At 42.3% G+C, this 18,301-nt stretch overlaps 1 protein-coding gene across 3 annotated transcripts in view; it reads right to left on the bottom strand.

The window, feature by feature from the left end:
* Positions 1 to 748: 748 nt before the first annotated feature.
* The window catches only part of gramd2aa (GRAM domain containing 2Aa), a 35,230-nt gene continuing 17,677 nt past the window's right edge, over positions 749 to 18,301 (bottom strand). For 2 of the 3 annotated variants that reach the window (XM_068312718.1, XM_068312727.1), the window contains exons 3-12: positions 13,571 to 13,628; positions 11,847 to 12,156; positions 11,135 to 11,238; positions 10,035 to 10,133; positions 8,141 to 8,212; positions 7,995 to 8,051; positions 5,828 to 6,005; positions 4,801 to 4,894; positions 3,142 to 3,246; positions 749 to 2,696 (exon numbers count right to left, since the gene is read on the bottom strand). In XM_068312718.1, coding sequence (XP_068168819.1) covers positions 2,693 to 2,696; positions 3,142 to 3,246; positions 4,801 to 4,894; positions 5,828 to 6,005; positions 7,995 to 8,051; positions 8,141 to 8,212; positions 10,035 to 10,133; positions 11,135 to 11,238; positions 11,847 to 12,156; positions 13,571 to 13,628 — 1,081 coding nt within the window. In that variant the 3' untranslated portion in view covers positions 749 to 2,692. The remainder of the gene's footprint in view (positions 2,697 to 3,141; positions 3,247 to 4,800; positions 4,895 to 5,827; positions 6,006 to 7,994; positions 8,052 to 8,140; positions 8,213 to 10,034; positions 10,134 to 11,134; positions 11,239 to 11,846; positions 12,157 to 13,570; positions 13,629 to 18,301) is intronic. The other variant, XM_068312737.1, reaches the window with a different exon arrangement.

The following is an 18,301-nucleotide window of genomic DNA, read 5'->3' as shown; positions in this document are numbered from 1 at the left end:
TCGGAAGATATATGAATGAAAGAACTATAATTGGATGTTTTTGTACATATTTACAATTTCTGCCTGAACTACAAGAGGTAGCCACTGTTAATCATGAATGTTGCCACGGAATCCTAGAAACCCTGGGGTTAAAAGCCTTAAAAAAAATTAACAATAGTACAATAATTATTAAATATCATGTTTCATTACTCAGCAAAGCTCTGGTGTTTATTTAAAGTTATATTTTAAAAAGTGCTGTTATTCACAGTTGTTACACCTTTGTGGGTCTCTGCACTGTTTTCATTAGATGTCAGTATAGTTTCCTCTGATACGTTCAGCGCCTAAATGTGATTTAAAACTTTTCCAATGTGATATTTACCATTTAGTCTTTACAAATGAATGGCGGTTGTGTAGCATGATCACAAGATGGCGGGTCCAGGTTCGAGTCCTGCTCTGTGCGAAGTTCGCATGCTCTCCCCATGTCCGCGTGGGTTCTCTCCGGGTTCTCCGGCTTCCTCCCACCTCCAAAAGCATGCGCCTCAGGTTGATTGGGCGGTCCCAAATTGCCCGTAGGAGTGAGTGTGTGTCTGTGTTTGTATGTCTTTGTATGTGGCTCCGCGGTGCACTGGCGTTGTGCCCGGAGTGTCCCCCGCCTCACGCCCTATGCCAGCTGGGACAGGCTCCAGCTCCCCGTGACCCGCTATGGCGGATACAGCGGCGGTACATGACTATGACGACACACGCACACTGTAAATGATATAGAGCCTTCTTTATTTCATCTCAATAAGAGTCGTGGTGCCCCAACCACCCTCTGGTGGTTATGGGATAGGCTAGGCTAGTAAGGTCCAGACATTTGGAACAGGTAAGGCTAATTTGGTGGGAACTTAGTAATTCTAAAGGAATTGACAGCAAGATGTATCAATGGCACTCATTTAGTATTTGCTAAGTGTAGATATCACATGAGTTCAGTGAAGAACTATGCCTGATGGTTACTGTGTGTTTCACTGTGGAGCAAGTATTTTTAGTCCCAAATTTATAAGTAAATAAAAGAGCAAGTTTTGAGCTCAGCAGTACGAGAGAGCATGAGAGCACAACATTAACTCGGAAACAATGCGAATAATGAACCATTGATGCACTTTAAAAGTCTGATGTGTGATCCTGGTCATTAGAACCTTGATCTTGCTTCATGAACCGTCAGATAATCTCTTTCTGCTTCTCTGAGTCTGTTTCAAATGTTTTTTTTTTAAAATGGGTCAGTGTCCTACCTGAGGGGCAAAAGTCTACAAAATCTCACAATCCTACTTAAGTACACTGTTTACTTGGCTGTAAAAGTACTGCATGCAATACTTCCAGTATGACGTGTAACTATGTGTGCCATATGTCCAGATCTCCTCATGTCAGATCAGGGATTACACGATTTCTCTGCAGGTTTAGAAGCTTCTTGACTTTCCGAAGCTTCTCTAATGTAATGTAATGTAATGTACTTTATTGTTCCCCGTAAGGAAATTGTTAATCAAAGCCACTCAGATTTCAAACATGAATTCATCTAGGGTTTTCATCAAATAAATACAGTTTAATCCATGCTCTGCTTTTATATTTCAAGCTGAGTTGTAGACACTACTGACGCTTTGATGTTGGAATCAAGGCCCCTGATGCTAATGGGTTTGTACACAAAGTCAAAACAACAGAGAAAAAAAATAATTGAAAAGCAACCAAACTTTTTTTTTTTTGTCTAACTAAATTTCATTTCCAATTTAATTCAAAGGGATTTCACAAACTGGCCAAGGACTACATTTCTCTGTCACATGTTATAACTTCAGACAAAGATATAACATGAAAACATTTCACATTTTTGTGTCTTTGGTGACTTAATAACATCAAAGAAAACCCCCGGGGTGGTCCTCTCACACAATGGGTTAGCACAGCTAAAGATAAAAAGGATGCATGTTACCCTCCCATCCCATTCACATTCTAGCTAACACAAGTTTTATTGCTCCAGTACATTACTGTCAAACCACAGGTAACTTAATTAAGTCAGAGACTGCAGCCATAATATTACTTCTTTCAACAAACACCTTCAAACATGACAACTGAGTACCTATCATAAAGGAAAATAGGACCAAACTCCTCAAACATTTACATACATTTGAAACAATGTGGACACATTTTAAAAAGTGCATTGTTATGGCTAGTTGTAGCCTTCCTACTGAGGCTGTAAGAAGTTCTCACCAGGAGGAAAATAGACATGGTTTGATCCACTTGTCAGTCAGAAAATGTCAGATATTAATGAGATCACCTGAAATATCTTTTCAAGTAATGGATACAGTATATTGAATTATTTTTTACCTCCAACACCAGCCTCCGCTCTAATCCATCAACTCTCCCAAACAGCATCAGCACTCCATTTAGGTAACAATTACAGTTATGTGATTAAACTTAAAATATCTACAAGAGGGACTCCTTTGGACAATCATTATCTACAGCAACATTCACTTTAAATTCAGAAATAAATAACCTGTTTGTTTGCATAGTCTGTAAGTGATCACAAAACATGAAGCCACTCAGGGGAGAGGAGGGCCGTGAGATGCTCCGGTCCATGTCGCTCCTTCACGGTTGGTCTGTACTGGGCTCTAAAGCTGGTCCTGGATCTGTGCAGGACTCAAAGCACGAGTTAACATCAGCCAATCTGATGGGTCACTGCAGACAGGTGAGGTTACCTGGAGGAGAAGGAACCAATGTCAGAGGACGATGAAACATCATCAGCATGAATGTCCTTTCCTAAGTGTTTCAGCGCGTCACACATCACAAATACAGGGATGGTGTGTCGATGCAAACAGTGAGTCTATCAAAGTGTCAAAACTACACTGGAATTTTTCCTTTTAGTGAATTAAAAACCTTCAAAGAGAATAACATCAGTGTAATAACATCAGATGGGAGGTATAGCTAGGGCACTTTTTTAGATTGTAAAATATTTATCCTATTTTACAGCAGCTTCATAAAATCTAACAAATCAAAGCAAATCATTGCAATATAATAAACATAACTCGAATTCAAGTCTGATCATCTCAGATTTGGTGGACATTGGATATCCTTCATCGAAGTATGGATGCAACTGTTTCACACATTCTGAAGCCCTGATGGTTGAACTGATTACGGGGTTACCTCTCCCTCAGGGGCAGATTTGGGTTATTGAGGAAGGACAGCTGTTGCTCCAGACTGCACACACGGAAAGCCAAGTAGCACGAAGATAGGATGAGGAGAATGATACTGATGACAGAGGAGGAAAAGCACATATCAGTTTAACACGTCGGGATCTTTAGGGTGCAGAGGCATTATCTGCTGAGGATAAGTAGCTGTAATGTCTTTAGATGAACACTGGGAGGCAACATGTGACTTCCTGTCAGCATTTTAAAGCACAAAGCTGCCCTTGACCAACCTGGTTTACAACTTTGTTAGAGGATATATAACTACTACTGAAAGTTAAGTGTGTTTCAAAGTTTTAATTGTGTTTTCTGATTCCAACATGGATGAGACACTTGGTTGAATATAAATAAAAATACACTCCTTTCAAAGGAACTCTGTTCATCACTGATGGTCTTGAAGTCAATATAGTGTCATGAGTATGAACTGAATGCCTGTATTATAGAGCGGATGCTTGTGGACACCCCTGCAGCTGCTGAGACATTTGTCATCAACTTTGTCAATAATAAATTCAAACATCAGAAACAGGATGCTGGTTCAACAACACTTAACTTCACCTGGCACCTGCAAACATACCAGACAGCGGAGCCACTTCCTAATCTGAGAGTTAACATTAGCATTAACATAATTTGTTGTTGCCCGTGTCTCAACATGCTGCTGGAATCAAGTTCAAAAGAAGATATATTTTTATTTAAGAAATATTGACATTATTAAGCTGAAACTAAATAAATATACTGTAGTTATATATGCAATAAGTTCTTAATTCATATATCAAATGTATTAGCAGTTTATGACATTGTGCTGCGTTTAATTTGCTGCTGCATTGTGGTTTGGACTGAACAAACAGGCGTTTTCTCCCAGTCTTATTGTACAATCAGTAAACAGATGAAACTGAAACTATTTTTGTTTACTCATTATAGTTTGTGAGTAGTTCATTTAAAATAACCCTGCTATGATAATATAACTACAATAGTGTGAATTTGATTCATTCTAACGATGTATGGATTCATTAAATAGATTGGGTGTTACATTTCAAAAATAAATGAAAACAAATTTCTTATTGTTGGTATGGACTAAATGAAGTGTTTTGTGTGTGTGTGTGTGTGTGTGTGTGTGTGTGTGTGTGTGTGTGTGTGTGTGTGTGTGTGTGCGTGCGTGCGTGCGTGTGTGTGTGTGGGCGGGTGTGTGTGTGTGTTTGGGGGGGGGGATGCAGAGTGCATCAGAACCCTCAGGAGCTGATAAGGATTCATTGCTTTCTCAAGGACACCAGAGCAGAGTAGCTTCACACCTCTAGTGAGTCGATCGTCTCCACGGGTCGTGGTGTCACACTGCTGCACAAAGGGCAGCTAGAGTAAGAGCTGTGTGATGTTCACTAGCACAAATTACTGGATGCATTGCAACGAGTCCTGATAATTAAGTCTCATGGGGTGCCAACTTGTCTTTGGATGAATACAAGAAGTAAAGCAATAACATGCCAGTACCAGATAGCCCTATGTTCAGTTTGGCTGCCCACTATTAATATCTCCACTTTTCCAATGTGTGTGTATGTGTGTGTATGTGAGTCAGCTGCTGGAGGAGGTGAGGTGGTGTTAGTGTCTCTGCGTTCCTCTGTATACTCACAGCAGGGTGAAGAACTTGAGCAGCTGGTACTCCATCTGGCCCAGCTCTGCCACTGGCTCTGATAAAAGACCTCTGTCTGTTTGCAGGGCTCGCTCTGTAATACACACACACACACACACACACACACACACACACACACACACACACACACAAACACACACGTACGTTTCAGAACATAAAGCCTTCAACAGTACTTGCTGTGATGTATGTTCCACGGCTCGCCCACCAGTTTATGTATCTGAATGTGCTAGGACTCATTCAGCACTGTCACACAGTTAATGGTGTGCACTTTGGAGCTGAAAATCCATCACAGCACTGAGTAAATATTATAAATCATGGCTTGCAAAAGGTACCTGTTGTTGTTTAAACTAATAAAAGCAAGGCAGTGCCATCAAAGTCTGTAAATGAACCCTGTGACACTGTTGACACTGTCACATATGCATTTTATTTTATTTTATAGTTGAAAACTGCAATTCATGAAATTCTTAATTTTGACGTCCTGACATTTTATTACTTGAACTTTGCACTGAAACCAACATGTGTGTGTTGCTTGCTGTTGCACAGATCCTACATGAGCTTGATGTAAATCTGCACAAACACAGGCCTTATCCTCAGTAATGCCCATAAGTGGTCATACATATTTAATGACATTACTTCCTGACTTTTCCCTCCATCTGTGAGCTGTGATGATGATGATGATGATATACAGAAAAGCCCATGCTGAAATGAAGAACAAAACTTATGTAGGATAGCATTTAAAATCAATGTGAAGTCTGGCGTCACAGCAGGCTCCTCAGACGCGCTGACAGCAGACTGCCTTTGGCTAATCTCTTCATAATCTGAGCCCACCCAGATCTTTTTAATTCAAGCCCATTTAATCTATATTTAGAGCTTAATATGTCCTTGCATGTGGAAGAATTTGCCATCTTAAGGTGATTAATGTGTGTGTCTCTGTGAGGTGTGTGGTTCCTACTCAAGCCCTAAAGGACTCTGTATCCACATGATGTCATGGACTGGTTTTTATCACCTTCCAGCAACTGCTCTGATTTCAAGGGTGAATCTGCTGGGCTCAGGCTGCTGGTGGAGTTCCCCAGTAGGTCGGGAAGGGACGAAGACACGGACACCACTGACGGTTTCCTGCGCCATTTTAACACTGATGGGAATTCATCGACCACTGGAAACTCATCTGTAGTTGGAAACTCATCCTTTAAGGCACAGAGGAAAAAGAGAAAGAAACACGGAGGTCATGGTGGTGCTGACAGAATTCATGACAAAATCATAGTGCCATGTCTGTCTGTCTATCTGTCTGTCTGTCAGACAGTTCACAGGAACTGCAGTGCAATGATTAACTTTCATGAGCAAAACATAATTTTTTAAAACTTTAAAACTTCAATAACACTGCACTTATAAATCTTAATTTGTCGGGGAGTTTTTAGTTTAGAATGCTTTAGGACTGCTTTATAATCAGTTGTGGGTATTTACGACTGAAGCGTGGGCTGACAGGCTGTGTTTTAGTACTCAGTCTAATGACCTGGAAGGAATCAAATCATTCAAGTAGTCATAGGGATTTTTAGCAACCTGGCAGCTTGTGACTTTTGTTGGTTTGTAAGCATGAATAAAGCCATTATTAGTGACTTATAAACTTGGATTCAATTTATGCAAATCAGTAACCATCTTCAAAATCCTACAGAGACAGATTGCATTTAATCTCTGCAGATGAAGGGCCCTTCTTTTTTCTTTTATCTGCTGTCAGAAACATTTTAAACCCTGCTGAGTGATAGAACGCACTACAAAAACACTGCAGCGCCATGACGCAAGTTTGGCATTAAATCCTTTAGAAGATGAAGTTGGATGTAGGTTGGGGCATGTTAAAATTCAGCGTCTAATTTCCGTACAGTAAGCATTTTAATGTGTAAACAGTTCTGAGACATTGTGATGTTTATCATAGGACAATAATGTAGTGATTTATTGCTCCATGCTTCATTAAAAGCTGGGGTTTCCCATAACATATGAATCAACAGCTGTTATAATGTTCCTCAGCTATATGTACAATATAATGGAGATGGTAGCTGTGAGCAATGGAAAATGAGGAACTGATGGTCGAACCCGAGTCATCAGTGTTTAACTGTATGATTTGTATATTTTACAAACTTTATTTAGTGCTGTTTGCATGTTTGCCCAAAAAAAGCCACACACTCTAATATTTCGTGGGACTGCCTGTAGCTTTGCCGCGGCATTGTTTTGACAACCTCGTACAACGTCACAGCAATTATTTCTGTCCAGAATTGCATTAATTTTTGGCCGAGTTCTTGTATCGACGATAGGAGTCAAACCACTCTGTAAGGTCTTCTCCAGCACATCCCATAGACTTTGAATGGGGTTAAGCTCAGGACTGTGGGGGCCAATTGATGTGTCAAAATGATTCCTCACACTCCCCGGACCACTCTTTCACAATTAGAGTCCGATAAATTTTGGCATTGTTGTCCTGGAATATGATCGTGCCATCCGGGACAGAAAATCCATTTATGGGATTGCCTGGTCATTCAGTACATTCAGATACTCAGCTGACTTAATTTTTTTGATGAATAATATTGCTGAGCCTAGACTTGACCAACCGAAGCAACCCCTGATCATAACATTGCAATTGGCTTATTGAAACCCAAACGGTGACTTTTTTTTTGGCTGGGCAGTGTATAATCAGATGTCTCTACGGAAGCTAAAATGAAAAGACTTATTCATAAAGAAAAGAAGATAATTTAACAGCAGCAGCACAAGGTTTCTCTAGTGTTCATTTGTTTTGGAGTGACACAAACACTCTTTGTCTGAACTCATACTTTCAGACTAGATTACAATGTCATGAAAGACATGCATGTTAATAGAACTTCATTATCCCTCCATACAAAAGCTGATTCATGGGAGCAGGGCCTACAGTGCAAGAGCACCAGGTGACTTCTCGGGACATTTTGACAGAACTCAGGGATAATTCCCTGGAGGCTGCAGCTACATGATGATTCCTGATCCTGTCAGGCCACGCTTCAGGTCACGCTGCTTCCACATGAACCTGAAACATGACCCTGAAGCCTCAGTGATGTTGTAATGCCTGCGAATGAGCAGATGTTGGCATTCCACCCGCTGTGAAGTTTACAACTTCTTAATTTAATGATGGTTTATGGTCTGTCAGTGACAGCACTGACCATAGATAAGGTTGGCTCCTCCATGAACTGCTTCAGGCTCAGACTCTTCCCGTTGACCTGGAGAAGGAAAGAAACCACCTGTTTAACAGCAATGTGCAGCCCACAGTGTGTAGAGGGAGTGGAGAGCAGGGGTGTGTGTACTGAACCTGTAAGTGTGTGCAGATCCGGCGGAGGACGTCGTACACGCTGTCTCTTGATAGCAGAGATACAAATACATACTGAGGAAATAAAACAGAGAAATGTCCACATGGAAATAAGTCTGAATGTAACACCATCACGTTCATATTAACAAAACAAAATGAAATTACACACAGTCAAACAGTATATTTACACGAACATAATCTAACATTAATATCAAAACTGCGTTCATGAAATCTAACTTACACATATTATATAATAAACATCTATATGTAGAACAAATGTTTTGTCAAAGAAAAATTTTCTTGACAAAACATACTTAAAAATCCTACTTATTAATAGAAAGCACAAATTTTTTCCACAACTGCAAATATGAAAATGAAAAATAAATAAACAAAATATTAGACTTATACAAAAACTTCACACTCGAAATTCACAGAATTAAATATTTTTCGAAGGAAATGCTATGGTTTGTATTTGAAACGAGAATCACACTCCATATGGAAGTTTCGAAGTTTGCAGAGCGACAGCTGTGTGCTGGTGAATTACAGATGCATTCTTATGATTGCATTTGCATTAGCAAAGACAGAAAACATTTAAATTCATCAATTTTTATAGCAGGTGGCGTTAGTAGAAATAGTTTAGATAATTCACAATTCAACAGATTCAAAAGCTTTAAAGTGGAGCTCATAGAAATTACTGATTTAATAATACTGTATTTCATGAATAACTTAAAGTGATTTGTTATGACAGCTTACGCAAATATCACCCTGGCCTGAATAAATATCACTGATTTCAAGACATTCTGTGTTTGTTGTGAGGCTCCGGTGCTACTGTGTGTGCTTTTGCCTCATGGGTTCATTAGCAGTTCTGTCATGTCTCTCCTGATGTCCATGTTAGTGAATGAGCTGGAAGAATTACAGAACCTGAACTCCGTTATTTCAGAAGTGAGCTGTGAACTCTTTACCCCACACACATAGAGAACACAGTGTTTTAACAGTATAGTTGCACTGAACAGAGCCGGATATGTGCAAATGTTTATATAATGCACATTGCACAACCACGGACATTCACTGTCCAACGATGTTATTGAAATATTTCCCTTTGCACAGCATGGGACATGCCCCTCGACATCTGCTTTAAATCTAAAGCCTGGTTCTGATGAAAATATGTATATACAGTAATTGTACAACTAAAAAAAGCAATTCCTTTATACTGTCAGGCTGTATTATATTGACCAGCTGAGTTAACAGGTAACCCAAAACAGCATGTAACCACTTAAAGACAGACTGTTCTCACTATTCATAGAGTCACAAATATAATCTGCAAAGCTTTTATTTAGAAACTGCCAAACTAATGTCATCCCAACATGCATCTGATCTATGTTATATTTAGTGCCAATGAACAAAAGAATATAAGCTGCTAAAAGTCACATGTTAACGTCCTGACATCAGCATTTTACCTATAATACAGCTGTACCCGAGCACAGTGTCGCACCTATCTCTCTTTCCTTCCCTTTGGGGGCGCAGTGCAGAATAACCAAGGAGTAACATCTGTTCTTGTACAGTACTGCGCTAACACAGTGTATGTTCCATGTTTTGTTTAGGTTTTTTCTACAGCATTGTAAGGGAAAAAGTACTGAGTTGGTTCTGTAGGCTAAAAGCAGGTCATGTATTTCAATGAGGGCTCATTGAGACAGTAAGGTAAGAAGGCCGTCTTATCAGCGCTGTGATGGTGGAAAAACACTTCACTCTGCTGCTCCAGCTCGCTTTGGACTCCTCCGAGCTACTATCTATAGCCGGGTGTTGTTTTTTCCATCACACCTTACCTGGAACATACATCTATGCTGTGCTAATCAGCTAAAGTATTTTAATTCACAGGAACTGTGATGGCGGTGTTTACCTTCTGGCCAGAGTCTGTGGTGATAGCCAAGCCATTAGGCACAAGTCCAGCTGTTTTGTGCTTCTTCACCAGTCTCACAGAAACAACAGGGATAGCGACCTGTAAACAGATGACAACAACAACCATGAGGACCAACTCATATTGGAAAATGGACGCCAAACAACAAACAAAAGTACAGCCACAACCGGGATCCAAAGAAATGGGAATGCTGCGTAAAATATTCATAAAACAGAATGTGATCATTTCCTTTTTGACTCCATTGGTTTTGTGACTACAAACTCATTCTAAATCTTAATGCCACATTTCAAAAAAACATAATAAAAGATTGTAAAACTGTCAAAAACTCCTGGCTGGACCGATCCATAGCTACAGAGGTTCATTAGGAATCAAGATTGAGGACGGAAAGGACATCCTCCAAAGGTCCAGTCATTAATGAAAGTCCGTTAACAGTCTAGTAATGGTTCTGTGACACATGACAAAGAATTTGATTACTTCAAAGTCACCTGTTTGGAAGTTTATCCTTTGGTCCTTAAAAAAACAAGACATTCTAAAAAAACTTCTGTCAGGACAGGAAAGCATATTTAGCATGTACTGTAAAGGTGATTTGTTTGGGGGCTGAAAGGAAAAGAAAGTGAGAGTTGGAGGAAATATAAAGGAGAATGACTGTGGAGACTGTGGTTCAGCCTTATGTATCAGGGACACCAGGACCCCCCACCCCCCATTCCCCCTGACTTTTAGAAAATCAGTCGGGTCTCATTTCAACCTGAATGTAAAGAATGCAGTCCAAATAAGAAGCTTATTGTCACTCAGATGTCAGGAGAGGTTTGAAGTCAAGAAGAAGGAACAATGAACAACATGAAGGACAGAATCTCACATCTGGTTCAGGTTAGAGTTTCACTGATTCCACCTGTTCCCTAGTTCCACCTGGTGCATCGCTGCATTTCCACAGAGACGGGTCCTCTGTGGGACAATCTGAAACCAGCCTCTTACCCTGAGTGACTTTCAATCAAATAATTTGACAAGTTGTCGAATCAGCTGTCAGCTTGTGTCGGGGAATCACTCAGTTTAACTTCATTAAGCTGTCTGTCAGTCGATCGTACCTTAATGTCCTTGCCAAAGAGGTTGGCATAGAAACACAGCCAGTTTCTGGAAATGTACAGCCGGCCCTGTAGAAGGATGTCCCTGAGCAGAGCACAGGAGTACACTGAGGAAAGCAGAGACGACACACACGTTATTACCCTCCTTTAACAAATGTAGAAAATGGACAAAAACATTCATCTCTGGCATGTACATGGTTTGGTTCAGGGGTGTTCTACATAAAATTTGCTATCATAAACTAAGAATTTCTGCTTTAAATTTAACCATAGTTACACTTAATAGTTTGTATTAGAGTGAGACTTTTTGTACGCATGCACAAATACCAAATGTATAGTACCAAAACTGAACATCATTGTACATTGCACATTGTTCATGCTAAATCTCCATGCCACCCATTAATGACACTATAACATGACTCCCCCTCCACAGTACTTAATTTTAATTGAAATAAAGGCTATCAGTCCTGATCTATCCATAATTTAAAAGGTTTAAAAAAAAAGGAAAACAGTTTATTTCTGTCAGCTGACAAATAAGATAAACGTCTAATCATCTCATCTCCTGAACGCTTTCACAGTGTCTACTACTTAATACAGAGCTCATTAGAGAATTAGGAAAACTAAACCGGTACAAATAAGGTTCCAGTCAAGCTGAAGCGTTACAACCAGGAGCGATAACAAGAGGCTTCATGATGATTTAGCACAAAGCAAGCAGTACCTTTCATGAGGATCTCATCCTTGGGCACGCACTGGAACAGTTTGTGGTACTGCGAGTTGTACTTGCTGACAGTCTGTGCAGAGGGACAGGGCAGAGTCATGAGCAGCTCCTTGGTGGCCCGGCCTGCCTGCACAGCACCTGCACCCCCGGCCACTCCAGCAGCCCTGGCCACGCCGGCTCGGCTCGCCGCAGACACCACCCTCTCCCTCAACGGACGCGAGCTCTGCACCAGGCTCAGCACGTTGGCACCGTACACACACACACACTCGCGCACATCCAAGGCCTGGAGCAAGCTGCTGCAAGACACACACTGTTCCCCTGACGCCAGTCAGTATCCTGGACCGAGATGGAGGACTGCCTCCATGCAGCTACCTCTAGTCTACACACACACACACACACACACACACACACACACACACACACACACACACACACACAGCTCTACACTATGACAGTGTTACAGCAGTAATGCCTCAGTTTACAGAAGGCTCTCTGTCTCCGTCTCAGATACACCTCCAGTGACTTCACACAGGACCCAGTGGACCACCTCCCTCCTACCCCCCCCCCCCCTCACACACTCTACTCTCACTTGAAGTCCTGTCTTTCTCTGCCTGCTCCTTCACCTCCTTCCATGTATTGGTTGTCTGCAGCATCACCTTTCCTGGACCACCTTCCACCCTCCTCCCTGAACACACAAGCGGTCCCATTCATTTCCCTCTCTCCCCCCTCCCAGCTCAAACGCCTTGACCACCGGATCTTTCCCTGCTCGCCTGTCCTGTCTTTTGTCCATCTTTACCCCGACTCAGACATGCTCAGTTTGCTGCTGTCTGTTTTTGTCGTTCTAACAATAACTCATCATAGAGCAGCTTCTGTTCTCAGGTCGGAGAACTGGAGACTGCTTTATCACCACTGGGGGAGGTGTGATTTGTCAAGTGAGAGGATTCTGGTGCCTCAGAAGTAGATAAAGTCACCAGCAGGAGCCAGACTGCAGCTAGAGTCAATATGTTTTCTAATGACTTACTATATGATCACTAACGACTGCCTTAGAAGTAGATAAAATCTCTAGCAACAGAAGCCATGTGTGTGAGATGTGAGGTATCACAGTCCAGAATGATAGCTTTTAATGACAACAACGTGGGGGGGTGGGGGTGGGGGGGGCTATTGTCGAGGTGAAAATAAAACTGCCAATCAGACTCATACTGTTTGTGATAAATATCAACACTCTGTGAGAGGTCTGTTGTTCCCAAATAGCAAAATGAAAATCTGTTAAAACCATTTAAACCACATGACATTGCTGAGAGGCTCAGAGGATGGCGTTTGTTTAGTGATTTATAAAGTCAGTGGTCACAATGGTTGACATTGTATATTAACAAAGTCTGCAACCAAAATGTACAAAATCTACAAATCAATAAACTAAATGTTTCCCCAGAGGGAAGAAAACATGGACAACATCAAGACTCGTGCTAGATCTATTCTGTATTCAGTTTAAGATGGTGAAAAAACTATTTATCTATTTATTTGCACTCCTATCATTAAAACATATTTTAGTTTAGAGTAGAAATGCCATCAAGAACCATAACAAATAGCGCTAATAATCTTCTAATCAGTCGGACTGTAATGTTCTAAGATGGAGTGTTGTTACATTGGAATAATCACTGAGGTAGAAACTGGTGGGACTTCCTGTCATCACAGACGTGGAAAAATAACGATCACAATAAACTCACCGAGCCACGATAACATTTCTTCACATCTTCATAGGACAGATCTTCAATCAGCTGCAACCTGTGAGAGCAAGAAAAACAAACCAAAATTTGAAAAAAAAACTTGGATGCATGTTGAATAATAATAATAATAATAATAATAAGTCTATTATACATCTGTCCCCTCAATGTGCTACTGTGAACAAAAAAAATTTGAAGCTAAAGTGTCGTCTTCATCTGTCCAGTGTGACCTGTGTGCATCCACCCATCTCTGTATTGCGTTATAACCGTCTAGTTGAGTCAAAGCGTTCACATGATGAGTTCATGGTAAATGCATAGTTGAGAGGCTCTGGCATGAAGCGGGCCTCGGGGGAATCCTGCAGCAGATGTCGTAACATGGTACTCACATCTACTGCTAATGCAGACAGAAATACCCAGTGTATAAAACACACGTAATCAGCCCTTTAAAGAAAATGTCATTGAAAATGAGTTGCTGTTCCTGTTAAGATACTGAAAAGAAAAAGACATACACAGTGACAGAGTCTGAAAGGTTAAATGTTTTGAGGGATTAGCTTCCAGCAATCTTCGCCTTTCTTTCTTTATCTTCTGTCTGAGTGCTTCTGGAGGTGATTGGCAGTGAGGAGAGCCCAGGGTAATGCTGTGCTGATATGACAACAGGAGATAGCGACAAAACGGATGTTCTGGCGCGGCTAAATTGCAGTTTCGTGTCTGCAGTGATGGATTATCTCATGCCGTGGCATCCATTTTTCAGTGGCAACAGAGGAAGCCATCATCTGAAGGACGAAAGTGACTCCTGACACCCTCAACTGATGTAATGTGGAGGATAAAATCAATCTGTTTCATTTGGAAATACACAAAATTAAAGTTTCCATTCTAAAAAACTTTTTTCCAGCGTGAAACTGGAGCTAAAATCACTGTTTATACTATATTCATCTATAAGGTGACAGAAATATATTTCTGCAAACAGTGACCTACATCAGTTATGTATTTAGTTATCTCCATTTATTAATATTTGTTACTACCACTATACTATTTTTAGAACCTTTGTGGACACTGGTTACTTTGGAGAACAATTTGTGTACAGTATTTGATACATTATCTGCTTACAAAACATGAGTTTTTATTACCAAATAGCAAAAACAGTTGATCCATCCAGAAAGGTTTTTTTTTCTGATTTTTAAAAGTACATTTATTCATAAAAGCCAAATTACAAGAAAATCACGTTGACACAAAATCCAAAAGAGATTCACACAAAAAAGAATTCACATCAAAAACATTCCTGAATGACGAAAACTAATATTTATCAAACTAAAAACAGAGGCTCTTGTCTCCAAGTTGAATATGCCCCATTCATATTCAAAGTACAGGACTTAAAACACAGAAGAAACAGGATGACAGGAAATGGACCTGACCCACAGTGGAGACTTCTATACAAACCTCCCCTCAAGAAAAAAACAGCCGACCTCCAGTGGAGGATTTTACATGGTGCCATGGGTTCCAATGCTTTTATCTCTGTTTTTAACCCTGCTGTGTCCAGCAAGTGTCCCTTCTGTCCCCTTCGTGAAACAGTCTTTCATGATTTTAGTGAGTGTGGGAGAAGAAAAAGAAGAAGAAGATTTTTAAAATCACGTTTATTCATAAAAGTTGAAATACAAGATAGTCACGTTGACACAAAATCCAAGAGAGATTCATGCAAACAGGAACTCACATTTCAAAAATAGGTAATATGAAATGTAGGAACGTAAGCAAAATATACGTGAATTAAACCAAACACTGACTAAACACAAGTTCCTCACTCAACGTGGAATATTAGACACCTTTGACATACCATAGGTTCGTAAAAGTGTCTAAATCATTCATAGCTCTGAAATAGTTAAAATCGATTCTGATTCTTGCTTGACACATTTTCTTAAAATGGCTTTTGCACTGCAGTCAGAGGAACCTTACGTCACGGTTCAGAGTGGCTGTGCTGGTGTGTAGCAGGGGGAGAGGCCAAGCTTGTGGGTGGAGCCTCGGCTCCACACCTGTTGGTCCTCTCCACACCTGTTAGTAACCACCACACCCATTGCTGGTCTTCTCACCTGAATGCAATTGGTTTATTTGTCATGAGGCTTTTTAAGCTGGGGTTTTGTCAGAGCCCTTTGTGGGGGTTTTTCTCTAGTTTGGTTCCTGTTGGTCTTTTTCTGATTTTGTAATTCTTGTCTGTCTGGAGAATTTTTGAGTTTGTTATTAAATGATGGAGAAAGGATTCGCTTTAGGTGTCCTGCATTTGGGTCCATATCCTGCAATACATGACACCTTCAACCTTTTTCCTCCTGCTCAGATAAATTGCCATCTTTGCTTGGCCCAGCAGAAAATTTAGAATCTGCAGAATCTGCCAATGCTTTCTTTAAAATTCTTCCTATGTTTCAAATCAATAATGTATACATGTTTGTCAAAAACACAACCGAATGAGAGAAAGATGCTCTCCAAAAAACAGGAACAGATTGTCGAGTTTCTAACAGTCTAGGAAGCATATAAAAACAGTTTCTCTACAAGAACAGAACGGACAGTTTTCCGACGTATTTGGATTCAAACTCGAAATAGAACTGTTGACTGCCACAGCGCCCATTGGAGATCCCCAACCATGTAGTTAACGATGGTTTATAGAAAGACTCCCATGAACGGTTCAAATCCGCCGCTGGACAAAGATGAAGAAGAAAAAACAGAGTTTAATAATCCCTTTGGGGAAATTATGATGAAAAACCTGTAAACAGGTTTTTTCCATCATAAAAAAACCTGTTTACCTGTTTTCTCTAATGTAATCAAACATTAGTGTCATGATCACTCCATTCCTGCACTCTGCTCCACAGTTTCCACTGTCCCACCTCCCAGCCTGACCACACCTCCCGCTGATCACCCACACCTAGAGCCCATCTGCAATCAGTCCGGTATTTAAACTCACGTCTCACACTCAGTCTCTGCCAGATTGTAATTGACCCATGTCCTACTCTCCAGCGTTCTACTCCGGATTGCCTGCCCGTTCACGACCCGTTTCGTCCCTGGACTCTGCCTCTCATCTGCCTCCCAGCCAACCTACCCGCCCTTCGTCCACGGATTCTGCCTCGTCTCTCTGTGCTGGTAAACCTGACCCTCGCCTGTCCAATGACTCTGCCTCCTGTTCCAGCCCCGGTAAATTGACTAGCCTTCCGTCCCTTGACCTCGTCTCCTGCCTGCCCCCTTTCTCTGGAGTGATCCATTGTGTCTCCAGCGTGCTCCGCTGGCCTATCGGTTACCTGCCTGCCTGCCGCCTGGGAGACCCAGGTTCGACTCCCACTCCGCCCCGCCTGAACATAAACACTGTTGAACTTAACTCCTGTCTTGTCTTTGTGCTGCACTTGGGCCCTGTTCGCACCCCGTGACAGTACAATCTGGCCAGTAATGGACCCAGCACACAATCCCACTTCCTTGAGTCGCACAGGCAGTGCGAGCTCCCTTTCCCCAGAGGTGTCCGGCCACACTGCAGTCACTGACGTCCTCCGAGAGCATGAGGTCCATTTCTCCACCCTGGAGAGCAAGCTCGACGCTGCCTTCACAAACATCTTGGCCCGTCTGGATGTCATGGGGGTCGGCACCGGGTCACCACCACCACCGGAGGGCACGGCGGCACAGAACATTCCCAGTCCCTTCTCCTCTGGGGTCCGCCCTTCCAACGCTGACACATTTGCTCCTGAACCCCGGGTGGGAACGCCAGAACGATATGGAGGAGATCCTGAGACCTGTGGTCCCTTTTTGACTAACTGTTCCCTGCTGTTCTCCCTTCAGCCCCGCACCTTTGCTTCCGAACAAGCCAAGGTTGCTTTCACCATCAACCACCTGACGGGGCGGGCGCAACTGTCGGGCACTGCTGAGTGGGAGAGGCAGTCTCCCGCCTGTGCCTCCTTCCAGCTCTTTTTGGAGGAGTTGCGCAAGGTTTTTGGCTTGGGGTCTTCCAGGTCAGAGACAGATCGGGGACTACTGGGCATGCGCCAAGGGAACCAGACGATGGCAGGTTACTCCATAGATTTCCACACCAAGGCCAGTCAGAGCGGCTGGAACTCTACGGCCCTGGTTACCACTTTTCTTCACGGCCTGGCGGGTTACATCAAGGATGAACTGGTTTCTCACGAGGTCCCTACTTCACTAGATGGGGTCATTGAGCTGGCAACCCAAATTGATCGTCGCATCCAGGTCCGGAGGCGGGGGAGGCACCAGGAGGCCGTCCGACATCAGTCATCAGCTTTATTCGGCCGGAACTCCCCCAGCTCACCTCCCTTGACAGGCCGGCTGTCGGAGGAGTCGGAGCCAATGGAGTTGGGTTGCACCTCCCTCGCCCCAGAGGAATGCCAACGTCCTCTTCACTCCAGGCTATGTCTGTATTGTGGGGAGGGAGGCCACATGGTAGCCACATGTTCAGCAAAAAGGCCGAGCTCACCCCTAACTGGTGAGGGAGATACTGGTGAGCTCGACCAAGATACAGTCCCCCCCCCCCCGACCAGAAACCGCTGCTTCAGGTCCGTCTTCTCCTGCCTGAGGGATCCCATTCCTTAGTTGCCCTGATAGACTCTGGTGCCCAGGCCTGCATTATCAGCGAAGAGTTGGCTCGGCAACTGAAGCTTAAACGGGTCCCTCTACCTTAGCCAGTTCCTGCAAGGGCCTTGAATGGACACAAACTGGGCACCATCAGACACCAGACCTCCCCAGTTCCCATGTTAC

Source organism: Antennarius striatus, chromosome 1, assembly GCF_040054535.1.
Source record: "Antennarius striatus isolate MH-2024 chromosome 1, ASM4005453v1, whole genome shotgun sequence".
In the NCBI taxonomy this organism is placed as follows: domain Eukaryota; kingdom Metazoa; phylum Chordata; class Actinopteri; order Lophiiformes; family Antennariidae; genus Antennarius; species Antennarius striatus.
This window is presented reverse-complemented; position numbering and strand designations above follow the sequence as displayed.